Source organism: Berghia stephanieae, chromosome 1 (assembly GCF_034508935.2).
Source record: "Berghia stephanieae isolate SIO BIC M18660-M18661 chromosome 1, UCSD_Bste_1.3, whole genome shotgun sequence".
Lineage (NCBI taxonomy): Eukaryota > Metazoa > Mollusca > Gastropoda > Nudibranchia > Aeolidiidae > Berghia > Berghia stephanieae.
In genome coordinates, this window is record NC_088360.1 from 119,198,470 (window position 1) to 119,212,330 (window position 13,861).

At 33.0% G+C, this 13,861-nt stretch overlaps 1 protein-coding gene across 4 annotated transcripts; it reads right to left on the bottom strand.

Moving 5' to 3' along the window:
- Positions 1 to 469: 469 nt before the first annotated feature.
- Positions 470 to 13,822, bottom strand: LOC144962909 (tryptophan--tRNA ligase, cytoplasmic-like). 4 transcript variants are annotated; one of them, XM_078896304.1, is made up of 10 exons: positions 13,653 to 13,691; positions 13,455 to 13,487; positions 10,858 to 11,000; positions 10,423 to 10,531; positions 9,467 to 9,586; positions 8,883 to 9,065; positions 6,578 to 6,791; positions 5,946 to 6,119; positions 3,914 to 4,054; positions 470 to 2,346 (listed from the first exon to the last, which is right to left on the bottom strand). In XM_078896304.1, the coding sequence occupies exons 3-10, from the start codon at positions 10,991 to 10,993 to the stop codon at positions 2,188 to 2,190; spliced, it is 1,236 nt and encodes a 411-aa protein (XP_078752430.1). In that variant the 5' UTR covers positions 10,994 to 11,000; positions 13,455 to 13,487; positions 13,653 to 13,691; the 3' UTR covers positions 470 to 2,187. The 4 variants fall into 4 exon arrangements, with proteins under 4 accessions (XP_078752430.1, XP_078752428.1, XP_078752427.1 ...); XM_078896302.1 differs by lacking the exons at positions 13,455 to 13,487; positions 13,653 to 13,691 and adding an exon at positions 13,733 to 13,822; XM_078896301.1 differs by lacking the exon at positions 13,653 to 13,691 and having other exon boundaries at positions 13,455 to 13,593.
- Positions 13,823 to 13,861: the final 39 nt, after the last annotated feature.

Consider the following 13,861-nt stretch of genomic DNA (forward strand, 5'->3'; position numbering starts at 1 on the left):
CCTAAAAGCGTCAACCAGACATAAGCAAAGGATCCTACTAAGAGGAATACACTCAAATGCTTACACTTACAGATCATTATATATTCAATCCAGAAAATATACAAGTACATAACAGTAACAGAGAGATGATTTACAAGCCAAAAAATATCTCCCAAACCTCTTTATTATTATTCATTTGACTGTTTCCTCCTTGGACCAGGGAGAAAGTAAGTAGTCTCATTTCAAGACAAAGACAGAAAACAAGTTGGGGAAAACAACACACCAAGTGAGTGAGCTATCAAGAATTCAATTTGATTGAATATACTGGACAACAGTTGCCTGACAACAGACATCAATGGCATAAAAATGAGAAATTATGAGCTATGTGTGCCTGGGATTTCGAACCACATGTTAACTGCATTCTTTGTTTAAAAAATGCTCACTCTTCATAAAGAAAAAATGGGTTTAAAGAAAAGAAAAACAATTGGGGGACTTTAAAGTATCATTTATTCACGTTTGTGGTTGCATAATAATGAATGTTTGAAATAAAAAGGCAGTCAGGCTATTAAGCATAAAGCAGATCTCTCATACATTCCAACCCTTAGCATCCTTGCTTAAAACAATAATTGAGAAAACTATGCTTTTAGAGTACTACTTTATAATTGTTTTTCTGAATCAGAACTTAGCTAATTAAAATCATTGCTTTTGCTTTTAAGCAGTATGGACTATACGGGGAATTAAATACTTTACTTTCATAATAAAGAATTTTAAAAGACAAAAAAAAAACAAACACAAGTACCATATTCTCAGTACGTTAATATTATTATTTTTCTATTCCTCATGAGTCAATTTTTTCCCCCAACCAAATATTGAAATTGAAAGATGCAACATGGCTTTTTAAAAAAAAATAACAGGGTGGTTGGGAAATCTGTTTTTTAACGGTGGTAAAACAGATTGGTCTCCGTCTTGTACCCTGGAGGTACTGGCTAATCTTATAGTAATCCAGAGTGGTTCTTATCATTAAAAAATGACTCTCCTTATAAAGACAAAAAGGTTTACAATGTATATATTTGAAAAAAAAAACTAAAAATTAAAAATAAAAACCATAAAATTATAATTATGTGGAGTTTGGGAATCAAGGTGTGGTGCCACATTGAACTTTAATTGAATTAGCATCATTTTTTTGACTTTGTATCACGTACATTCCTAAAATGACACCTTCTAGTTCTAAATCTCAATTTATGCATCACCATCTTTTCCTTCCCCTCTAAATGGTTGCTGATTGAGACTGTCTATTAAGAAGAATGTAGTATATGAATATGTTTTAAATTATTTTTTAAATGGCTTTATAAATAGAAAAAAAAAATAATCAAAATAAGTATTTGCTCCAAACTGCAGCATTTCCCTGATGACAAATGTGGTCAAATTCTTAATCTATGTAACTCCACTTCCCATCATCATGGAAAAGGCTATACTATAATGTATCTTCGGACATTAATTAATAAATTGAATTAATTAATTAGGATGAAAAATGTTTTTTTACGGTTCAAATCATACAAGGTCATCGAGGTTGAAGTTTTTCAAGGTAAAATGGATACCATTTTTTTTTGGCATGTCTTTCATAATGCCCTAACAAATTAAGCAGCAAATGACAGAGCTGCCATCTTTCTTGTGAAATTTTAATTTTCAATGACATTTTCAATGGAAATGCCTAGGCTGTAAATTAAAAAAATACAGCCAAAATTGTATTCTGACTTTGTAACGAAGTGTCGAGATATTGGCTCTGCTGTAATCACAAATATTTTTGTACACATTGACGTTTTAATATAGAAGTTATTTTAAAATATTGAGAAAAAAACGTATCATAATGAAGATTTTAATTCCAGATTTTAAAAAAGTTTTTGTGAGTCTATTTTCCAAATTATGGTCTGTGGAAATCGACACGAGGCCCAAAATAATTATGGTCACAACTTTCGATCGGGGTAAGCCAGCAGATCTTGGATTTGTGTATAAATAAAATCAAAATCAAAAGTTCCTCATGGGAATATAAAAACAGATAAGACATTAATTTAAAATCAGTTTGGAGCTATTAAACACGAGAAAGGTCAACATTCTGACAAAAAGTGAAAAAACAACTATAACAATTGACCTATGAAATATTTTAGCTTGTGGTTAAAATATGAATAATTCTGTTCCCCAAAAAGCACATCAGAAATTGAAATTCAGCTTCCTAGGTGTCATAAATAGCTTTGCCGTTTCATCTGTAACATTCTTTCTTCGCTCTTGTATCTCTCCAATCATATTTTGGAGAAGAACAATCAATTCCTTTTTGAGATGCCCTGTGAGCAACTCTCCACTTGTGTAATCCTGTAAAACACAATATATTTCGTTTTGTAAGGCTGAAAATGACAGCATTGCTGCCATTCAGTCAGAATGGCGTTAAAAAAACACAAACAAAACAAAACTGCATTAAATCAGTCGTAATTGATATTGAATCTCAAATCATACCATAATGGAATCTGTCACTGCCTAAAAAGCCACCTTGTGATAACTCTCAAATATTCAGTTAATCTCATGCAACAGAGCTTTTAGAAATATGCCCATCTGATATCCTGCTTTTTTTTTTTTAATAACCTGGATTTTTCACAGAATTTTTTTAATGCAGTAGAGACCATCTGATTCAAAAATTTGATTCACACCCACATCTCAATGTTTACCATAAATCACATATCTTACTTTTGTAATTACTAACAAATTTATACTGACAGATTAACATAAGACCCTTTCTCACTGGACAGAGTGACTTACATCTATCATCTAGTTATGTTATCATCATGCCAGTTATTCCAGCATATTCCACACTAGATAAAACTCATTGATAGTCCTGACAAGTAGGACATCATATAATTTAAGTGTGACATATTACGATTAGCTATCAAATGGTCTGTAAGGGAAGATGTATTTGGTTGGTAAGGGGAGGGAAGGACGAAACATAAACCAGGTGGTGACCAATCATAAAAAAAAAAGAAAGTGGTTGAGTCATACTGTCAAAAATGTAGACGGATATTATTACTATTTGGCAAAACTTCAATATCTTTTCCCTCTCAAATTTGTCAGTGTTATTCTTCCCTTTTCCACCCCAATTTCATCACCTAGAAGTCCACTCCCGCTAATAATCCAGTAATGTAGTCACCCAAGAGGCTGGTTAATAGCCAGTGAAAACCATATTCCATTAGGTTCAGTCCTTAAATCCAATTTAAAACAAAACATAAAATATCAGATTTCTTAAAGCAAAAAAAAATTGAAACAATCACCAAGTTCATTATCACCATCTGTTGAAGTTATCTTCAGATTTCAAACCACAAGATGTACAAAGCTATACCAAAAGTGATGCTATTTACAGAAGACACAAATGTAAACTTAAACATGTTATGTAGATGATGAAACATTTGCAAAGTGATTTCTATAAACTGGCCCTAAGGGAACAAAAATACTAAATAAAAATATTTCTAGAAAAATAAATTAAGGTGACTAAGGCAAACATGCCTTCAATGAATCTGCTTGAAAAAACACCTAGATGAAAGTGCAGTTCGTGGAATGAGTGGCTATTTGTAAGCAGGTAACAACAACATGTGTAAAATAAAAAAAATGCATCCATTTAATTTTTTTCTAATTAAGAAAAGTGAGTGAAGCAGGCACTTACGTTGATAATAACAAGAAATGAAATTAATGTTAATATAATAAAATGGCTTTTAAGTTTTCCGTACTTTTTATATTTTTTAATCAACCTCCTTTAAAACATCATCCAAGGTTCTTTTTTTCTGGTATGAATTCAATTTTCAGCATCTAAACCAATCGAACACAATACCCTTTTTAAGGTGGTAGGTTACATATGTCAATACAAGCCACAATACTGTCAAAGAAAATATCTCACCTTTCTTATTTGCTCAAGCTTTTCATCATCTTCAAGCAAAAAACATAAATATTGAAAAGAAACGTCCACATCACAGTTTCCACCCTTTTCTCTGTGTTCCTCAACAGTTGCTTGACCACCAGAGAAGGCATACTTGTTGATCTAAGAACAAAAATAAAAATAAAAGGAATCAAACAGTAAGGATTTAAATTTAAGATCCAAAATAGTATAAAAACATTTTTCAATCAACCCTATGAATAAATAGTAAATACCATTTTCAACTTAATCAATACAGTACAGCTCACAAACAAAAGTAAAAGCCTCAAATGCAATGGGAGCCCAGCCACTATGCAACATTTTAAAAATCCCTCTTCTACAGCCTATATAATTCATATTTTAAAAAAAACTCCTTTGGTTGAATAAAGTATTATTATTATCATTATTATTATTATAAATCATGCATGGCAATATCAGGATAATATTTTTTGGAACATGAACACGACTACAACAGGGGCGTGAGTTGCAAATTTAGTACCCAGTTGAGTAAAACAAACTACTCCAGAAGAAAAGAGGAAAGCATATATGGCAAACTTAGCTTGTAGGGAATAAAAATAGGTTGGAGTGGACGAATATTGGTGATTATGTATACTATTAATGTTTCTCTATGTACTTTATGTAACCACAGCCACAAAACAAAAGGCTAATGAGAGGTAATGACTGACTAATCAACTTGATGATACATTTAGGCTACAGGCCACTAGAGAGTATTATGAACTTTGGCCTATGGTGTTTTGCGTAGAGTAAGGTGTGTGCAACTCGTGACTGATTAGGTATCTATCCTAATGAGAAATGAGTGGGTGTTGAGCTCAATATGAATCCCTGAGTTTTCAAGTACAGTTAGTAGTGGTAGTGGCTTCAGTAGCGGGTTTGGGGTGGGTGAAAAGCAGAGGAAAGGAGGATGGCAGAATTTAACTGCTGCATTGTTCCAACTCTCCTTTTGTTCTGATGTAAGTGTCAGAGGGTGATTGGTTGGTGGGGGGATTAAAGGGATTTAACTCATGTAAAAGAACTCGCTTGAGACAGGCCAGGACGTTTTTACCTTGACAAACGTTGAAGACTGTTTTTTTTAGGTTTTAAAAATAACATTATTCATAAAGTTGTTGTATCTTAATGAAATTTGACACATTATCAGTTTGATATGTATTGATTGCTATATATAAAATAAACTGGACCACTCTATCTGTTTTAATTTTAATAATGTGATTTATAGAAAATGGTAATTTTTTGGTCTTCTGAAAAAGTTCTAGGAAAATGACTTGTATTGAATAAAATGGCATTATACTTCTAAAATATCTTTTGGATTTTGAGTGTTATTTGTTCAAGAATGATTTGAAGTCATTTTATAAAATTATTTTTTAAATCACTAAGAAATCATCTCAATCAAACAACATATTTCGGATCAGATAAATATTGCTTCTCTCTAAATCTCTATAAAATCAAAACCAGTAATAGAATATCGATACTGCCTTGCACCATTCAATGGTAAAATGTTCAACTAACGTTGAAGATGAGCCCTGCATACACGAGCACTTATAAAATTAAAATAATTTCCACCACGTGTGATCCTGCATAAATACAGATTTTGTCTTTTAGACTGACAACTGGTCTGGTACATAGACAGGATGCGTCCCAAGAATGTTACCATACCTATTGATATAAACATTGATTCTCTGCCCATCTCGACTGACTAGCTCTAAATCTCTATATAATCAAATTAATAATCGAATATCGATATTGCCATGCACCATTCAATCAGTCACATTGCCTGGTTTATTTACCCTTAGGAGGAAAAATCAAAATTTGTAACGCATTTTAAAAATTTATTTCAGTATTTCGTCCCTTCAAATACTGTATGCATGGATATAAGAGAACTAGGCTACAGTGAAGATTTTTTCCCTTGTCCCAGTACTACCATTGTTTACTGTTTTTCTATTTACTTAAATGATTAAAAAATACATCTACCTGATCATTTAAGTATTTTAAATAGACATACCTTATTCTTGATTTGATTCTTTGTGTCTGTAAGAAATATAGATGAGTTTGGATCACTAGCAGACATTTTGGTAGAACGTCCTTGCAAAGCAGGGAAAAACACTGAATGGATGAGAGCAGGCTTGGGAAGGTTGATGCGGGGGGCTACATCTCTTGTCATGCGAAAATAGGGGTCCTGAAAAAGAGTAACTGAATCTTGTGAAGATAAAGTATAATACACAGACACACACACATAAAAAAAAGAGGGAATTAATGGTTGAATAAAGTGAAAAAAAAAACCCATTAAAAATCATGTGCTTAACCCAAAATCAATTTTAAAAGTCATTATACAATATATACTTGTATCTTAATAAAATAAAAAATTATCAAATTATCAAGAATAAATCCCTATACACTAGCTTGGGGTTTCCACATAAACATTTTAGAAATATATCATTATTTCTATTATTTTTAAAAATATCATCATCATCATCATTATTATTATTATTAATATTATTATTAACAATATCATTATTATTATTATTACTATTATAATTCTGATGATGACTCTCATCAGCAGCAGTATTAATATTATTATTATTATCATCATTAATCATCATCATCATTATTCTTATCAAAACTCATCAGTCATACCTGATCAATAGCACAAGGTATAAGACATGGAACATCTCTTTTGTCATTGAAGATCTGTGGAAAGGAGGTACTAAAACTCGGTGCTGCTTGTATAGCTGGGAATGCTATCTTCCCAATATTGTCACTCTCCCCAAAGCCAAAAATACCTTTCACTTGGTTGAAGGTCACATGTTTCTGTATCTCTAATATTTGCTTACAGAAGGCAGGGCTTGACCTTGATGCAAAAAAAAAAAAAAAAAAAAAAAATAAAAATTAAATAAATATATAATATATATATATAATATTTACATACTTCCCCACAAAAATATAAATATATGGTTCATAAAATTTATTTTTTTCTACATAGACGTAATCTTAGGAATGTAAACGTAAAAGACCAAAAAAAAAGAAGAAAAATGATCTGCTGGGCTTTAGCCAACTTCCAGCATTTTGCCACAGTTGAATGTCATATATATGTAAGAGGAGCAAGCCGCTTAATTGGAACAGCTCCAATATGCAGAAATCGTTTCAATTAAGCTAATAATAATAATACATTGACTTTTCACCACACATTAAAAACTAGAAATTCTCAGTTGGTTGAAACTTTTAAGAAGCATCTTAAAACTGAGCTGTTTAGTAAGTGTATGGTTGAATAGAACGAAAACATCTTTAAATGACTGTGATGTGTTTGATCTAGCCCTCTGTAATAAGTTTTCTTCCCTCTTTTTTATTATCATCCATTTGTATAGGGCTATGAGTGTGTGTGTGTATACAGGTGTGTGTATGCATGTATATCATATATGTGAATCGATATGTATTGTGTTTATGTGCATATGTTTATATATAGTTTAATGTTTCATTGTTTATAATATGCACTATTTACTGTGAAGCACAAACGAGCATTTACAATGGAAGTAGGTGCTATACAAATTTTCATTATTATTATTACTATTATTATTATTGAGTCATTGTCTGTGTATTTTGTCACTTGCTTGAGTAAGGCAAAAAGGCTAAAACATTGTTTTGTGTTGCCAAATTTATTCATTTTATTTTTCTCACTAACTTAAAAATTGAGTGGATGGTTCACTTTATTGATTTGTGAACTGTGGATTTAAAACTTTGTTTTGTTTTGTTTTGTTTTTAAGGGTTTTACGGCGCTTGCAACACATTTAGGTTATATCAGCGTCAGTAAAAAGGAAGAAATTGGATAGTAAAAGTTATAGAATTACAATTAAAGCACACAAGAGAAAGTAAGACAAAGGGGAACTGGAAAGAAATAGGGATCAGATGTAGATTCCAAGAGCATACCACCAATGTACTTAGTTTGAGATCACCTACAGTCTCATCCGGACACAAACACAAAATCCAACAAAGAGGAATACACTCAAATGCTTCCATTATACATTCAAAATAACAAATATCATAATACATAACAGAGAGATGATTTACAAGGAAAAAAATATCATCTCCCAAAACAATAACTTTGCATTTGACTGTTTCCCTCCCAGCCAGGACTCCGGCCAGGGCCAGGACAAAACCAAGTAATCTCATTCCAAGACAAAGACAGAAAGCATGTTGGAAAACAGATATAAGGGGATAGAAGACACAGTATGTACCCCCCTGCCCACTATGGGAAGTCAGGAACCCCACCCAGATTTAAAACTTTAAAACATGTCCAACACCCAACCCCCAAAACAAAAACCAGGAGTTTTCTGTGCCGTCAAGAGCGTCTGAAGGGGGGAAACTAATTCAAAAGTGTCTAAAGCGAGGTTACTATTTCAATCATACCAAACTTTATCATAGTATAGTGGCCATCATGTTCAACAAGAGACTGCTTTCAACGAGATCAGAGATCCAATCCCAAAGACCTCATTGAATTTGACTTTCATTCTAGTCATAGGAATATTGTTCAGCACTCTGGGTCTATCCATTATGAAATGTTTTGGTTTCATGTTAAAAATATATCCAAACTGATAATAGATATATCTTGACACAAGAAATGCATAATAACTAGTTTATGCTTTTATGCTGATTCAAATTTGTGTGTATCAAGCCAGCTTCTATGAGATGAATCATGTTCTCGTAGTAATATAAGGCAAGGAGAAGAAAAATAACGAGCCAAACAAGATAGCAGCAACAACCAAAAAAAAAAAAAAAAAAAAAATTAATCCAACAAAAATCACACTTATAACGACAGTATAATTCATAAGTATTAAATAGATCATTATTAACTTATAAATCATTTGTAAGCTTCAAGTAAAATGACAAGAATCACTGTGCACAATTAAGGACAAAGGACATCATAATCATAAAATTATATGCTCACCCTATGTAGTTTGTATCACTAAATATAAACGTTTTTTCTGGATCAAAACCCAAGGATATAATGTCCTTTACATTTTCAAAGGTCACACGCTCCACCTCCTTCATGGACAAGTCTTTCCACAGATATTTCTCATCATCTGTCATCTGTATGACAAGTGGTACATTGAATGTTTCCTGTAGCCACCTTTGGAAAGGGAAAGGAAAAAGAATTATAAAAACTGATAACACTTAACATTCTACATAAGGACACAATAAAGCCCAATCTTGGCGAACTATCTAAATCATTATATTTTCTTACTCTTTTTGCCCTTGAATTAGAAAAAATAATTGTCTTTCCTTTCAGAATGAAAGAAAATTAAAACAATACCTTGTAAATAACAATAATGATAAAGACAGACCTGAAAATTGTGTAGCACTCAGCAATGGTAGCAAAAGTAAATGATATTCTTTTTAATCATTGCAATCATAAATTCTCACATTTAAACAGAGAAAAAGGAAAAATAACTCCAAACAACAAGACTCTAAATCACTTAATCACTTCAGTTGACAATTCTAAAAGGTAACTAAAAAGTAATATGTATTAACTTTGTGAACAGAAATGGCACCAAGTGTCCCATGTGCATTGCCTCAGATGATGGCCCTCTTCCTGTGTACAAGTAAAATGGCTTTTTTTGCTCATACAAGGTTAAGATTCTGTGCATCTCTCTAAAAATAAAAAAATAGGAGAAGAATATATTAAATGAAAGTGGGATAATTTTCATGCTAGTGTTTTCAGTAATGTAACATTGAAAATTAATTTTCTCTTTATGATGTTCAGGATGTTTACGACTTGATAAACAAAAACTACACTCAACGAACACCCACTTTTCATCTCATATCATCATGAAATAACTATCATGTATATTGAGATGAGAGTATTTTGTTATAATTCATATCAAATTTTTTTTTTTTTTTTCAATTTTGTAAATAATCCCAAATAAATGCATCACCCTGCCCCCAATCTCATGGGTTGACTGTTGACAAAAATACTCGAGTTGTTGAAGCCTGTATTGGTGGAAATGATATGATATCATTTAAGGTTGGAATAAAATGAAACCCAATCTGTATAGGAGAAATTATGACATAGTGAGACACCAGACTTTCAGTGAATTGTATCATACTCCAGCACTCCCTGGAATAGAGCAAATCCATACTATTGGATTATGGTAAATCAACAATAACACCTACATGCATGGACAGAATAATCAGTTTTAGCAATGCTCATTGCAATCGATAGGGAAATAAGGTACAAGTTCAAGCAAATAAAAACTGAAATAATTGTCAAGCTATGAAAACTGGAAAATAAATAAAGAAGGATCCGGAACGTAGACCACAACTTGAAAAGCTCATTTTACTCCCAATAAGTAATAAGTTCAGCAAATTGAATTGCATGCCCATGACTTATGAATTTAGAAAAAAAAAAACAAAAACAAAAAACACAAAACACAAAAACAAACAAACAAGTACAATATAATAACATATTAAATAACCTTTAAGTTTACCTGTGGGAAAAGAAAATTCCCCTCCGAAGAAAAGGATGTACAGGTTTGCCTGTTATCTCCTCCATTCTTTTAAGTAGCTCAGCGTCTATTGGAGTGCTACCAAACCTGACTGAAAGGTAATTTTGAAAAATTAGACTACATAACAAACACACATGCAAATACAAACGCACAAACAACTAATCATGTTCATTTTGTAGGATCAATGTTTAAAGAATAAATTGCACTCTAAAATTATGCACCTAAAAGTAATCATCATTGACTCCATTTTTTTGTTGTTGATGTATTTTTAGTAACTTTTGTCCTTCCTCTCTTTATTTCTTTTCCTTTTTAACGTTTCTAAAACTTTTTTGTGAGCATTAAAAAACAGGTATTCAGTCTTTTGAAATTGTTTTCAAAGATGATATGCATATCATGCATTGTAGAGGAAAATACTACCTATGAGTTTGTCATAATCAATTCCAGTTTCGGATGCACTTGCAACATTCCATGGATCAACAAAATCTTCCTTATTTTCTTCTTCTTTTTGTTGTATATCGAGTGATGCCATCTTTTCTGCTTCACTCTCAGCCATTATTCACCTAAAAATAAAAAAGAATGACACGAATTTAATATGAGTTAAGGGAGAAGAATCAACTAATTACATCCAGAATTTGTAATTAGTATATTGCTGTTCAGTCTTTCTTATTCCACTCTTTTATCTCTTCATTATTATTTTTCATTGTAGTATATAATACTTGTGCCTGTAAGTTTTCTTTCTTTTTTATCTTTTAACCTAGTAGATATTTTAAAAATCTGGCCAGATGTTGGCTACATAGTTAAAGTCAATATCAACAAATCTATACCAATCTCATTATATATAACAAATGATAAATATTTGTTAGTATTTATTTTTATTTTTTTACCTTTAAATCAAAATGAATTTTCATTAGAGCTGCTTCTCTTCTAAAACCAGCTGTTTTTCTTAACTTTTGACAAGAACCCCCCCCCCCCCCCCCTCCCCAATGAAATAAGCAGTTCCTGATAGTTCAAATGATAAAGCATTTAACTCACAGGCCAAAGGAATATTTTAATTTCTGAGTTAGTTAGATATTTTTTTAGAACACCTCTAGCCATGAAGATCGGCCCAATAGATCCTTGAAAAGTACTTTGATGTAGAAAAATGACCTATCCACTGGATAGCAAGCAATAGAGTTAGGAAAAGGCTATTCGGACCCGGGTCTGAATTTGCTTCCCGTGGCAATTCGGACCCGAGTCTGAATTGCTTCCCGTGGCGATTTGGACTCGAGTCTAAACTGAATAGAACTCCGTGGCTAACCAGGGTCGAGTCTGAATAACTCCATGGCTCTTCGACTCGGAATACTGCAATGCAATGCGCCCGAATGATGAACTTATCATTAGTATCATTAGGGAAACTCTCAGTTACTATTCCGTTTGCAGCTATAGAAACCGTATTGGTCTTCCTGAACACACACACACACTCATGAGTATCTCTAATTCATTAAAAACAGAATAATCACACACACACACACACTCCCCCCCCCCAGCAATCATTTCCACAACCCAAGAGCCGGCGGCTTTTTCTCTTTGATCTCGTATCACCATGTTCTCCCCTGCGTCCAGCACCTCAGTCGTTTGTGGGTTCCCCCCCCCCCCCCCCCCCCCCCACCAATCCCATTACCAGTTGATCATTTTCTTTCCGTATTCAACCAGTGTTTATTTTATTTAGGTACCTAGTCCAGTATTATCTAATAATATTAGTATTAGACAGTACTCTGCCCCTACCCCAGTGGCGGGGCTCTATTGCATGGCTTGCTGCCAAGAATCGCCTCTATTTTTATATTTAAAAATAAAACAGCATATCTTTTTAATTAAAAAAGAATTAAGACACTGCCTTTTGTCAAAGCCCGACCTATACTGCCTTTTAAATAAAACGCCCAATGCCCAAAGTCATATTGCACTTTTTCGCGGCGGCAAATGACAAATTATATTAATGTAGAGATATGTCATGCATGTATCTTTGGCAACACGCTCATGGCAAATCAAATAAATCTTCCAATCATTACACAAAGACACTCTTTTATCTGCGAGGGCAAATTGATTGTTAACGTTTACAATTGCGACTACAATTGTAATCTCCCAAAGACCACGATTATTTAGATCTATGTTTTGTTTTTTTAAGGAGCTTGCAACACATTTAGGTCATATCAGCGCCAGTAAAACTGGAGAAATTGGATAGCAAAAAGTTCTAGAATTACAATTAAAAAGTACTCAAGAAAAAGTAAGACAAAGGGGAATAATAGATCACCGCTTTTGAAGGCAGTCACCTTCGGGAGTTCTAAAACGTGACTTGCTCGCTCACTTGCCCTCCTACCGACTGACAACTGACAATGACAACTGAGAACGAGCAGCTTCTCCCCCCACCCTACCTACCACGCTTCACTTTCGCCCCAGTTTCCACTTCCGACACTTCCTGTGATTGCGCAGGCGCATTGTGGCAGGAGTCCGAATCGCCACGGGAAGCAATTCAGACTCGGGTCCGAATTGCCACTTCGATATAGTTATTGTCTTTAGTAGATGTAATTGTCTTGACTTTAAGCTCTGATATAGCTAAACTGACTGGTTGCTAGTGTTCAAGTTTCATTTAAGGAAGTCAAGAGGCTCGATAAAAATGCTTCACTGAACACCAAGAGCACTTTCCTTACATGATTGCAACTCTACTAAGTTTCTCTTTTGATAGGGCCCTATCACTATCACATTCACCTCACAAAAAGTCTCCAAGAGCGATCCCTGCCTCCAATTAAAATTGAAATAAGGTAAAAAGACTCTTCACTTTTCGTGAACGAGAAGTGAAAGTGGGTGTCTTTAATTCTTTACAATTTAACTCAATCTCAAACTTATGGACACCGTTAGATCCTCCTTAGCACCTGGAATGGAACACAGATTCATTCTACTAGACGTCTAGATAGATCTGAGAATGATTTCTCTAAATTCTAAGAATTAAATTTTCTCAAAATATAAATTGCGTAACTTACTGAATAATCCTCCTTGATCTATGGTCCTTAGCACTTGGAAAACAAATTCAGTTAGAATTTTGTAAGATTTCTTAGAATTCAATTTTCTCAAAATATAAACTGCATAATAACTTACTGAAATATGGGAAATATTATGACAAAACAAAAAGTAACATCAATATAAAATGAATAACTTAACGAATAGATCCTCCCTAGCACCTGGAAAACAAATTCATGGTTAGAATTTTGAACGATTTCAAAGAATTAAATTTTCTCAAAATATAAACTGCATAACTTACTGAAGAAATATGGGAAATATTATGACGAAACAAAAAGTAACATCCACAGATAAAAAACGTGAAGGTGTGACAGAGAAAAGTGCTAAGACTGTAGTACAAAAACGTCTAAACGTGTAATGAAAGTATCGT